We start from the raw sequence: 12,509 nt of genomic DNA on the forward strand, positions 1-12,509 counted from the left end.
GTGTGATCTGTCCACCACAATCTCACCACTGTCCTGCTGCCAGACAATACAGGAACTGGATTTGAAAAGTTCATTTAAACTAGCATAAGTTAATGAGCTTTCATTTCATTAAGTGGTTTATTTATTAGAATCGTTTCATTCCAGACGTTACTGAAGAAAATCAAGCTGAGCAACACTTCTGCTGACAACAGGACAAGCCTCTGGAACAGGCAGGATTTTTTTGTTTGAGTGAAAGTTAAAGTCTTTCCATTATTAAATAAATAAAAGCTCAAATACCAGCATAATTTTTAATGACTGTGAGCTTGGAGTGCCCTGTCCCCACCCCCCTTATCTCCAGTGAGTTCTGTTGTCTTTGATTTCAGGGATTTGCAGTAAAAGGAGGATGAAAGTGTGAGCTGGAGGAAAAGAGGATTGAGAATTTCTGACATCATTTTAATTCATGAAGTCATCTTGCCACAAAATGCCCAAACAATAGCAGGCCCTGCCCAGGTATCTCCGCCCCAAGACTCCATGGCTGTTTTGATTTGAAAAAGCTACAAGTTTGCAGGAAGAAATTCTTGCTTATGGTTTTTTTCAGAACTTAAAACATTAAGATCTCTGGCACTGATGTCTCTTGAAGCAAGTTTTACAGTTAGTGACTGAAAATTTTGATAATAAACAGAAAAATTACATCTGATTACTGCAGTTATTTCTTCTGAATTGATACCTAAACACCACATTTCTCCATAAGGGAATAACAACAATATTTTTCTAGCTCTTTAGCTCATATTGCAGTATTTTATGTGATTTTTCTTCCAGAACAAATTAACAGGGCACTCGGGTTTATGTCTTTGTTGATGTACACACTGCCTTCGGTGAGGCTGCAAAATTCCCTGCAATGTTTGCTTTTAAATGGTCTGGTTGGCAACACATCCCCTGGGGAGGCACAGCAGAGGAGCCAGGGCTTGGCCGCTTTGATTCCAGAAACTGGAGGCAGGAGATGTTCACAAAGGTTGCAAAAGCTTTGTGTCTGCTGCCCTGGCAATATTTGTGGGGATCATTCTGCTTTAAAATGTGCTTACACTTGGGTTCTGCTGCCTCGGAGAGGAAGCACTCGTGTGTCTTTGATGAGTGAGCTACAGGTCACAGACAGAGTGGAGTGAGTCAGCCACTCATTTAACTGCAGCACGAGTGACAATGCAACTGCTGAAAAGACTTCTAGTAAACACCACTAGCACACAGCCTGGCCCACCACCCCTCTAGAGACTGAGTGCCTCTAAGAAGTTCCTAAAACCACTGGCTGGTGACACTCTTAAGACTGCTCTTCTCAGTTCAGCTACACACATCATCACCACCTTCCCCAGTACATGATAACCATAAAAACCCAACACCAAAGCAAAGAAACCCAGCCAAACATACCACCAGCAACTTCCACTCCTGTGTTTTCCAATATTGGGAATGGTAAAAGCCCAACCTACATGCATTGGCAGTTTTGTAATACCATTACATAAGAATTATTTAACTACAGCAACAGATTTGAAAAGCAGCAGCAGCAGTCACGGCTATGCTGGTTCACACATTAGAAAAAAAAAATCAATAAAGGGAGTGATGAATTTTGTAAACATGCAATTGACTGTCACAGGGAGTGGATTGGGATTTGGGGTTTCAACACCCTCAAGAGCAGAAACCTTTCAGCTCAGAGCTACCAGGGCACCGCCACCCTGAAAAGAGAAAACAAACAGCACCACTGCTGCCACTCCACTCCAGCTTTAGAAGAGCACCATGAAAACATCTCTGAGAAGGCTGCAGGGCTGAGTTGTGAAAGCTGGGAGTGGTTTTCTACCTGATGCTCTGCATGGATGTTGTCCCCAGTAGGCCAGCGGTGTTTGCTGTTGTTGTAGCCGCCACCACCACCTCCTCCCCCGAGCTGCTCCCCGTGCTGCCTCTGGAAGAAATAATCCACCATGGCGTCGTCCTGGGAGCGCCCCGCCACTCCTATGGATCCGGGCACGGGGCTGGAGTGTGTCCCTGCTGCAAGGGCCTGGTTTGCAGCTGGCTGTGGCTGAGCCTGCGAGCCTGTGCCAGATGTCAGTACCACAGGCATGGTGGGGTTGGCTGTGTCTTGAGCGTGCTGCTTCAGGTGGGGGCTGAACGAGTCCTGCCACAGAACTGCTTTTCTCTTCAAAACGCACGCTACGCTCATTCCACCAACACCTGCAGGGGGGACATGGGGGAAAGAGAGGGGAAAGACACATGAAATCCTCCCAGCTGCAGCTTGGAGTGTTAAATAACACACCCATCTTGTGACTGGCAGGGGAACATAGCTGTGGCAAAAGTGACTCCTCCAACACTCACTTGCCCCATGAACCCAGCAGCTAAAACAGCACGGAAAACGCACACAAGTCCCACTGAAAACACACACAAGTCCCACTGAAAACGCACACAAGTCCCACTGAAAACACACACAAGTCCCGCTGAAAACACACACAAGTCCCGCTGAAAACGCACACAAGTCCCACTTTCTGTGCTGCACAGGTCTTCTAAGGATGCACATAAAGCACCAGCACAATGGCAATTTCTGTCAGGGACAACACACTGACTGGAAAACTGCTGGGAAAAAGCCCCCAGAAAACTCACGGAAGGCAGTGACACCAGAACCTGCTGTGTCCATTTACACCAGGCAAGAGAGGCCTGGTCCCCCATCCGTATAAATGCTCAAGGCCCCCTGTATCCCAAAGTATTCCCTCAAACATGCAAAGCAACAGTTTGGTTTGGTTTTTGTTTTTCAATGCAAATTTAAAATCCCGGATTTCTGCTTGTACAGTTCATGGAGCCCAAACACAGCGTGTGCCCTCCCTGCTAACTCAGGAGCTGGGCTCAGGAGGCAGTAATACCCATGGACATGCTTTATGGAATTCCCTGGAGAAAGAACAGCAAACCTGGGAGCTGGGATCTCAGCAGAGCTTTCCAGAGCAGGCACAGCCAGCACTGCTGGTCCCGATGTCAATGGCACTGGGGGAAAATCTGGACAACTCCAACACACTTTCAGTACCCAGAGCACTGACCACCCCAATAAAATACCCCAAGAAATGAAATACCCCACGTTTTGCATGCATCCAAATGATCTGCAAGCAGGAAGAAAACCTGCACATTAAGCTGACAGCAACTCACCAAATTCCTATTCCCCAAAAATTTTGATAACATTCCAGCAGCACAAAACCACAGAAGTTTGTTATTTTAAGGGAGGACTATCAGAGCAATAAAGACACTACAGGTGTGAACAGCAAAGTGTTTTCCCCCATTATGTAACACTCACACAACAAGCCAAATTCATTTTTAAAGGCATGGGATAGTCTGAATTAATCTTTATTAAACAGATCAACAGTTTATGACCTGAGGTACCTAAATGCAGCCCCACAGAGAGTGCTGAGGATGAAATTGGGGTGGTGGAGCCCTGGGAAGCTCCTGGCAGAGCAGCTCCAGGATGTTTCACTGCTGTACCTTGGTGGCTGCAGAGCTTGGCCCTGCTCCTGCCAGCGGCTCCAAGGGCCTGAAAGGCAGCTCTGTTCCCTCCCTGCTCCTCATAGTAACTCTGAACAACACTCTACTACAAACAACTTCCAAGAACAACTTACTAATGGTGGGGAGACCAAAACAAAAAATCTGAGTCCTATCTTTGATCAAACTTTCTCAGGTTTGCCCCAGGAGTGGAGCATGGGGTTAATACTGAGAGGAAAATGACTCTGAAAACTGCACAGATCAGGTTGTTTTAATTGCACCTCCAACATAATTTGGTGCTGCACACACACAGCCCCCAGGGCCACTCTGCAGGGCTTTTTATATACTCACAACTTAAATACCAGGGACATCCAACAGGACTCACTCCTCCAGCTTTCAAAGAGTCTGGAAATCACCACCTTCCCCACATACTTGAAAAAACACTGAAAACACGATATGACTAAATCTTGACTGATTTTAAGACTACAATTCAGTTTAATGGCATTTTCCCCTTAATTTCCTTTTAGCAAACAACATCAAAATCCTTCAGTAACACCACATGAAGCACTCAAGCTCCTCCATGCAAAAAGAACAAAAAAATTAACTAATTAATAGTAAGAAATTAATTTATCATCAAACTGAGGTGTGTATAACTGCAGCAATGAAATCTGAGCGGCCCCTTGAAAGGAAGTTACAAGTTATCTCAGGGCAGACTGTAAAAAAAAAAACAAACAAAGGAAGATACTGTAAAATCCCCACCAAAAATTTCCAGTATCTGCAGATTGTGACAAGCCCATTTCCAGTGAGAAACAAGGTACAAAGTCACACCGTCACAGTCTTTGCTCCTTCAAAAGGCTGCAGACGCTAATTAATTTCTGAGTTAATAAAGGTGTTATCTTAAAAATCAGGAGGGTCCAGAAAATCTCAATGGATTAAGGAGAGGCTGCTCCCAGGCGCTTCCTCTTTGGGCTGCTCCAAACACGAGCGGAAAACTTGGCAAAGGCGACATTTTGAAAGGGAGCAAAGGGGAAGGGAGCATTGTGGGTAGTTCAAGTTTAGTTCCAAGCCGTGTTTTTACGGGAATGCCGCGATCGAGGCAGCAGCGGGACAGCTGAATCCTGTCATTCAAAGCTCCCGGAGCGCCGGGAACACGGGCAGTCACCTACACAGGCACTCGCAAAGCCGCAGCTGCTCAGGGCCTCCAGAGCCTCTTGCATTCCCAAACTCTTCCTAAACACAGAGGATCGACTTTTCCCAGGTGAAACCCCGGGTTTGCAAACAAAGGCTGAAATGAAAACACGGCGTGGAAATGAGCTGCTCCGTGTTGTCACTGCAGGCAGAATACTGCAGATTATCGGACGTTCCACAAACAACAAAAAACTTCGGAGGAATCTCCCTGCGAGTTTGAGGTACCGGTGGTGACAACACTGAATAAAGGAGCTTTAATCCACACAGAGCCCGGCTCCACAGCCAGATCCTCCTGGCTCTGGTTCCGTATCACCCTCAAAATCACAGATTATTACAAAATTAACACGGTGTAAAACGCCCGTTTCAAAAAAGTTCAACCCCAAAGCGGAGGAGTTTGGGTTGGGTGGGTTTTTTTTGGAAAGTTCCACTGGAAATGAAAGCAGAGCCATTGTTTGAGAGCTGTGTGGCCTAGGAGAACTTTTAACGTTATCCCTGTGTTTTCCTGAAAACCTGGGGAGCCGCAGCACTGAATTCCTGACCCATCGGATTCCCAAAAGCAGCATTAAAACCCAAAAGGACCCAGGGTCCCCCTTTCCCCCACCTCCATCCCTCTTAATAAAGGAAATTCCTTACTCATGATCTGCCTAATAAAATCTCTGCTCCGAACAAAGTTATTAAACATTGACCAAAGCAAACAACAACAACAATAACAACAACAACAAAAAAAATCAGAGCATTTCTCAGGTTGGGCCGAGAGGCTCTTAAAATTCCAACTTTGCAGCTCACAAGGGCCGAGGCTGTCCTTACGTGAGCACAAGATAAAAACAAGGGGGAAAAAAATCCCCACACAAACACAAAACCCCCAGGGTCACCCAGCACGTCTGAAAGGATTGTCTGCTTTTACCCTCCCTCCCCCTGCCAACCCCGACCCCCTCCTCTTCCAGGGACCCCCAGAGCCGCCGAAACCCCCCCAAAACCGGGGGGGAAGGAACCCAACCACCCCCCCGGAGCCCTAGGGGCAACAAAGCGGGGCCTCGGCCGGAGCGACAGAGCCCCTCGGGATTGAAGCCCCGGGACAAGGGGGAGCCCCCCGGGGATGAAACCCGTCCAGGAGAGAGGGGAGACCCTCCCCAGGAGAAGGGGGAGCCCCACAGACCGAGGGGCAGCCCCGGGCGGGCCGGGCCCGGGGGAAGGCGGCTGAGGGCTGCGATGGGCCCGCGCCCCCCCAGCAATAACCCCCGTCCCCGTCACCGGAGCGCCCGCGGGGCCGCGCTCGGGGCCCGGGGGTCCCCCCGCGACCCCTCCCCGCTAACAATGGGCCCAGGCCGCGGCCCCGACAGGGAGCCGGGCGGGAGCGCCGGCGCAGCGCCCCCGCCGCCGCTCGCCTTCGGGGCGGCCTGGGGCCTCTCCTCCCGCGCCCCCCGCCAATATGCGCCCACGGGCGGGTCCGCGGGGGTCCGCGGCGCGGCGGGGCCGGCCCCGGGCCGGTACTCACGGGCGGAGCGCTCGGATGCAGACGGATGCCGGGCCCCCCCCGGCCGCTCGCCGCTGCCTCTCCCCGGCCGCTCACTCCGACAACATGGCGGCGCGGCGGGGCCGCGGCCGCGCTGCACCACGGGAAGGCGAGGCCGCTCCAGCGCCGCCGGGACGGGGCGGGATGGAGCGGGAAGGGACGGGACGGAGCGGGATGGACCGGACCGGACCGGACCGGACCGGGACGTGCCCGGGCTGTGCCCCGACCCTGCCACACTGCCCAGGCTGGGGTCAGCCCGCAGCGCCCTCGCAGCGTGGCCCCTGCCCCGGCCGGGGTGCGGGCACGGCCCCGCCTTCAGCCCCGCGCCGGCTCCGCCACCAGCGCTCGCCGGGCTGGCGGGGATGTGGCTAAGCCCCCCCAGCCTGGGCACCCCGATTTCCCCCCTAGTCCGGGTATCCTGAACACTCTGCACCCCGCTGCCTGGACATCCCACAGTCCCCCCAGCCCGAGCTCCCCCAGCCTGAGCGCCCCGAGTTTCCCCAGCCTTGGCACTCCCAGCTTGTACACAGCGAGCCTTTCCAAGCCGGGACACCCTGAGCCCCCCAAGCTGGGCAACCTGGACACCCCAAGCCTCCCAGCCTGTGCACCCTGAGCCCCCCAAGCCTGGGCACCCCGAGTGGTCCCCGTCCGAGCCCCCCAGCCTGGGCATCCTGAGCCCCCCAGCCTGGGCATCCTGAGCCCCCCAGCCCGTGTTCCCGGAGTGGCCCCAGCCTTGGCACTCCCAGCTTGGGCACACTGGGCCCCTCCAGGCCGGGACACCCCGAGTCCCCCCCAGCCCCCAACAGCGGTGATCCCCCTCCTGTCCCAGAACCGCACCGGGGGCACCGAGCGCCGGCTGCACAGCGGCGCCTCCTCACCCTCCACCAACAGCCAAACACAATTTTGGGGGGCTTCTCCCTTCGTGCCTCCCCCTTCCCACGTCCCCTGCCCACAAAGCCGGGGCTGCGGGGGAACTACAGCCCCCGGCGTGCGGCGCTGGGCGCGGAGCCCGGGCAGGGCAGGGCAGGGCGGGCGGCGCTGGACGCTGGGAGCGGTAGTTCTGCCCCGGCTCCTCCATGTTAACGGGGCAGCCCGTGGGCTTTGTGCCCCTCCTGCCCCGCCGGGCTGCGCTCCCGGCGCCTTTGCGGGAGGCTGAGCGCTTGATGCGCTCATGGAATATTTTCTCTCCGTCTTGGCGGGGCACGCAGGGAACCAGGAGGGAAGTGCCGGCGCTGGGGAGAGCTCGGGACGTGCCCTCACTTGCACGGAGAGAGAACCGGCAGCTGTTCCCAAGGGCTCCTGCCGGCCGTGGGGCTCAGAGCCCGCGGCACGGGCGGGTCCCCGCAGCCGCAGCTTTTGTGGGTTGTGAGGGTACAAGAAGTCACTTCAAGCCCGGGTTCTCGGTCTTTAAAACACGTGCAAAGCTGGATCCAGCCGTGCTTTGCATCCATTTTCTGCTCGATGGGCTGCTGGGGTGACTGCTGGGTGTTTCCACCACCTCACCGCCTCTTCCAGCGTGCACTCCCTTGTGGGGCAGCAGGACCTCACCCCGACCCCCAAAAAACCTGGGGAAACACGGCTTGAAGGGTTTGGTGCTGGGTGCCCCAGGCCGGGCGTGACAGGGGTCGGTCAAGATAAACAGCGAGCAAAGGTTTTCCCTGCTGAGGGTGGGCTTGGAGCCGAGCCTTGTACAGACACCCAGAGGTGGCTTTGGCCAGCAGCAGTCTGGCTTGTGTGACCTAGCCAAGTCCTGCTGGGATAAACTCGGCTCTGCCGGGCTCGGCTCTGCTGTGACACTGGGCAGGGACCCACGCGTGGCTGAGAAGTGGACACAGCTCTTCTGGGTCATTCCTGTGGCTCCAGTGTCTTCAGTTCCCAGGAGAGGGGAAGGGCCTGGAGAAGGAGTCCTGTGAGGAGCAGCTGAGGGAGCTGGGAAGGGGCTCAGCCTGGAGAAAAGGAGGCTCAAGGGGGACCTTGTGGCTCTGCACAACTCCTGACAGGAGGGGACAGCAGAGGGGGTTGGGCTCTGCTCCCAGGGAGCAGCGTGAGAGGAAATAGACTCAGGTTGTGCCAAGGGAGGTTTGAGTTGGATATCAGGAAAAATTTGGATATCAAGCATAGGCACAAGTGGTGAAGATATGACCCCTGAAAATGTTCAAAAAATGTGTGAATGTGGCATTTGAGGATGTGGTTTGTGGTGAACGTAGCAGTGCTGGGTTAATGGTTGGACTGGATGATCTCAGAGGTGTTTTCCAACCCAAATATTTCCATGACTCTGTGGGGGCCCATGCAGTGTCCCCAAAACGCCAACGGTGGGGTCAAGGCCAGCCTCTCGCTGGGTGGAAGCGTGAACGGTGGAACTGTGTCATCTGGGCACTGGACCAACTCAATCTGTCTGCACACCCTTCTCCTCTGGTTCCACCCATCTCCTGGGCACCCTGGGCTGATACAAGGCACCAGCGATGGCTCCTGGCTGGCAAAGATCTGGGCTGCAAAGCCTGAGAAGTCGGGAGTTCTTTCCCACCCCATGTCCTCACTGTGGACAGAGGGCCCTGCACTTCTTCTGGCCACTTTTGGGATGCTGTGCCTTCCAGCTGCCACCCTCAGCTCCCCAGCTGGCTGTCCCTGAGCTGTCCTGCTGGCGGTGGCCCTGAGGTCCCCAGCAGTGCTGCCCCTCTGCTGTGAGGCAGAGATAAGAGCTCTGCCAGGTGGGCTCAGCACACACCCAGGCTGCTTGCAGACACTGGAAACGTGCTTTCTGTTAATTATAGCTGGGATAATTACAGTTATGCTGGTGTAATGAGAGGGGGAGGGAAGGAGTCCTGCTGGGGATGAAATGTGAGTGGTTCAAACCCTCATTTGCCAGTGAATTTTGACGGATTTAGGGAGAAGTCCTGCAGCTGTGAGGCTGAGGGGGAGTTTGGGTCTCATCTCCAGCACTTCCATCCCTCCCACAGCCTCTCCTGCCTCCCACCACTGCCATCCTCTCTTCTCCCTCAGACCTTGCCCAAGCTCCCAGCTTGTTGCCATCCATGGAAAAGTCTCCCACTGGGAGAACATGCTGCTCCAAAAGCTTCAGAGCCAGAGTGAAAGGAACAGGCAGTGAAATAACTTCCACCTCCACAGGAAAAACCTTCTGGAGGTGGAAATGTCCTTCTGATCTTCCTTGCAACGTTGGCCACCAAGAGCTGCCCCAGCTGCCTGGCCCTGGCTGAGCCCATAGCACTCCTGACAGAAGTTATCCTGGGATGCATCTTCATCTGCAGAGGGAAAAGGGACCTCCAGGGGTGACTGATGTCCTCCCACCTCTGAATGGCTCCCTAGAAGGGCCTTTCTCCCTCTGTGCCCCACAGAAGGGGCTTCAATCCACTGAGCACCAAAATTCCACATCCCCACCAAATGGCCAAATACAAACCCTCCTTCCCTGCTCTGCCCAGACAGTGTGCCCGGTGGCACGATGCCCAACACCACAGAATCTTCTCTTTGAAGGAGTCTAAGAGCAAACAAACCCAGCTCTGCTGCCGTGATTCATCCTCCTGGGAGCAGAGCTTCCCACAGCTCCACAAGGGAGACACCTGCACAGGACAGGGGGTTCACCTGGGGAAAAAAAAACAGCCTGGGGGGCTCCTAAAAGTGGCTTCAGTGCTGCCCCAGGGAGGCCTGGCTGGCCCCAGCCTTGGGACATCCAATGCTTTTGTTTCAATGATAATTTGATGCCTGCAATTAAAAGCTAAATTGAAGGAAAGAGGATCTCCCTCTGTGTAGGGCACCAACATTTCCTTGGACACCAGAAAAAAAAATTTAAAAATCCACTGACTGACTCAATTTTTCCCAAGCCAAGCCAAAAACTGCTGAGGTCTTTGTGCAGAATATTTTCAGAGTGTGTTGGCTTGACCAAAAAATCCTTGCAGAGCCAAGTGCATCATTGATTTGCATCACTGGGGCAGTATTTCGTCAAAGCCCAGCCTTGAGACACAAAACAATGACCAGCCCTGAGCCGGGCAGCTCCTGAGCACATCCACTGCTCCACCAGCTGCTCCAGACACCTGAAACCAGGAGCCTTCCCAGTGCCACCTTGATGGAAAGGCTTCCTGAGCTGGACCTGTCACTGGCAGTGGCCGGGGAACGTCCCTGGGCTCTGCAGCAGCTCTGAGCCATCGGATAAACCCCTGCTTTCCACCGACACCTTTCGCCCACAGGTTTCTTTCCACGCTCGTGTTGAGACACCCAGAGCAGATGGGTTGTTTTTTTTTTTTTCAGGAGTCCCAGCCAAGTGTCTAAAAGCGGCTGCTGAAATGTTGTGGTTATGGGAGGCTGCAGGGAATTCTGGCTGTGGACCCACCTGGCAACAAACAGCAGGGTCTGATAGTTTGGTGTTGGCTGCAGAGCTGCTTTTTCTTGTGAAAATACAGCCCCCCAAAATTAAAGTTTTTAAGTAGCTTCCACCCACCAGCTGGGCTTAGGGCTGTGCTGAGCTGTGCATGGAGTCCCCAGTCCCTGGTGGAAGGACAAAGCTGCTCTGGGGGATGTCCTGAGGCTGCTCAGATCCCACTGTTTCATCTCTGTGTTCAGGGAAGCTGCTGGCAAAGCCATGCCACGTTCCATGGTGAGGAAAGAGCCATGCCAATGCCTCTGCTTCCCAGGGGAATGGGCTTCCAGCACAGCATGGACATGGAGCTGCTGGGAGAGTCCAGAGGAGGACACCAGGATGGACAGAGGGATGGAACAGCTTTGCTGGGAGGAAAGGGTGGGAGAACTGGGATTGTTCAGCCTGGAAGGCAAGTGTTGGAGTGATCAAATTGTGACCTTCCAGTGCCTGAAGGAGCTACAAGAAAAGTGGAGAGAGATTATTAATGAGGGCTTGGAGGGACAGGACACAGGGAATGGCTCCCAGTGCCAGAGGGCAGGGCTGGATGGGATCTTGGGAACTGGGAATTGTTCCCTGGGAGGGTGGGGAGGGGCTGGGCTGGAATTCCCAGAGCAGCTGGGGCTGCCCCTGGATCCCTGGCAGTGCCCAAGGCCAGGCTGGACACTGGGGCTTGGAGCACCCGGGACAGTGGGAGGTGTCCCTGCCATGGCAGGGGGTTGGATTTAGATGATCTTTAGGGTCCCTTCAGCACAAACCATTCCATGGTTCTGTGATCTCAGTGATGTCCTCTGCTGTCCCTCCTCCAGTTGCTACAGCTCATGGAGCCACTGTAGACGACAGCCAGAAGCTGGCAGTGAGAAATGCGCTGGAGAAGTGGAGATAAACCCAGGATGGATTTATGGGCTCTGTAATAGTTTAAATCCAGGATAAGAGACACATGGGGCTTCTTCTCACTCTGTAGGGTCAAGAAGGTGTTTTCCCTACAGCCCAGGCAGCAAGGAATATTTTGGTCAGGAAAATGCTTGGTAGACAAATGTTGTTTTTTTTGTTTTGGCAGGCACTGGGTGTCAAGTGTCATTGGAAGGGATGCCTGAGTACCCCTCTGCACCCCCCTGCCACACTGAAAATGAGGATGGAGTTCAGAAACCTGCAGGAACAGCAGCCACACAAACACCTGATAGAGCTCTAAACCAGGAAAAAGGAAATTCGTGTTTGGTTTAAAAACCGGTTGGGATTTCCCCCCGATCCTTGCTGCTGAGACGTGTCACAGCCCTGCTCAAATTCCCACCTTTCCAGGAGCCCTTTGAAGCAGCTGCCAAATGCTGCAGGGATCGTGGGGAGAGAAAACAGGAGCGGGGAGAGAGGCTGAAGGGTTAAAAGGTGAGCAGCTGGGGTGCCAGAGCTGCTGCCCTGCAGACAGGTAAGGGTTGAGCTGCAGGCACAGCCGCTGGATGGGGCACACACCTGGGAGCTGGTGGGATCTGAACATTCATTCACAAACAGCTCCAGGCAGGAGAGTTCAGGTGGTGGCAACTTCATCCTGGGGGGCAGGTGGCAGTGGTGTCCCTGCTGAGTGACACTGCTGCCCCCGTGGCTGAGCTCCAGCTGGGAAGGAGCTGCAGGACCCATGGCCAGTGCTTCCAGGGCCTGGAGGAGCCTTGTCCCTGCTCAGGACATCTCACCTGCAGCACCTGTCCCTCCTAACACCCCAGGCCAGCCACAGCCAGGCCTGGCCCTGAGTGTGGCCTCGCGAGGTCACCCTGATGCCTTAAGGAGCTGGAGCAGAGGCTAGATGGAGTTAAGTGGAATAAAGAGATTTACTGAAAAGCCTTCAAAGACCACACCCTGGCAGTACTGGAGCCACGGTCATGGCTCTGCCCGGATGGCTCCAAGATGGAAGGAAAAGTGAGCTTGGTCATGAGATTTCACATTTTTGGAAGTTTTGGTCCATTAGCATATTGG

General features: G+C 54.1%; 1 protein-coding gene across 7 annotated transcripts in view; it reads right to left on the bottom strand.

Annotated features, from left to right (window-relative positions):
- Positions 1–6,316, bottom strand: part of PUM1 (pumilio RNA binding family member 1) — an 89,217-nt gene extending 82,901 nt beyond the window's left edge. For 6 of the 7 annotated variants that reach the window (XM_068172922.1, XM_068172919.1, XM_068172921.1 and 3 more), the window contains exons 1-2: positions 6,161–6,316; positions 1,823–2,193 (exon numbers count right to left, since the gene is read on the bottom strand). In XM_068172922.1, coding sequence (XP_068029023.1) covers positions 1,823–2,182 — 360 coding nt within the window. In that variant the 5' untranslated portion in view covers positions 2,183–2,193; positions 6,161–6,316. Of the gene's footprint in view, positions 1–1,822; positions 2,194–2,918; positions 2,935–6,160 lie in introns of those variants that run through there. The other variant, XM_068172917.1, reaches the window with a different exon arrangement.
- Positions 6,317–12,509: the final 6,193 nt, after the last annotated feature.

Source organism: Anomalospiza imberbis, chromosome 25 (genome assembly GCF_031753505.1).
Source record: "Anomalospiza imberbis isolate Cuckoo-Finch-1a 21T00152 chromosome 25, ASM3175350v1, whole genome shotgun sequence".
Taxonomy (NCBI): domain Eukaryota; kingdom Metazoa; phylum Chordata; class Aves; order Passeriformes; family Viduidae; genus Anomalospiza; species Anomalospiza imberbis.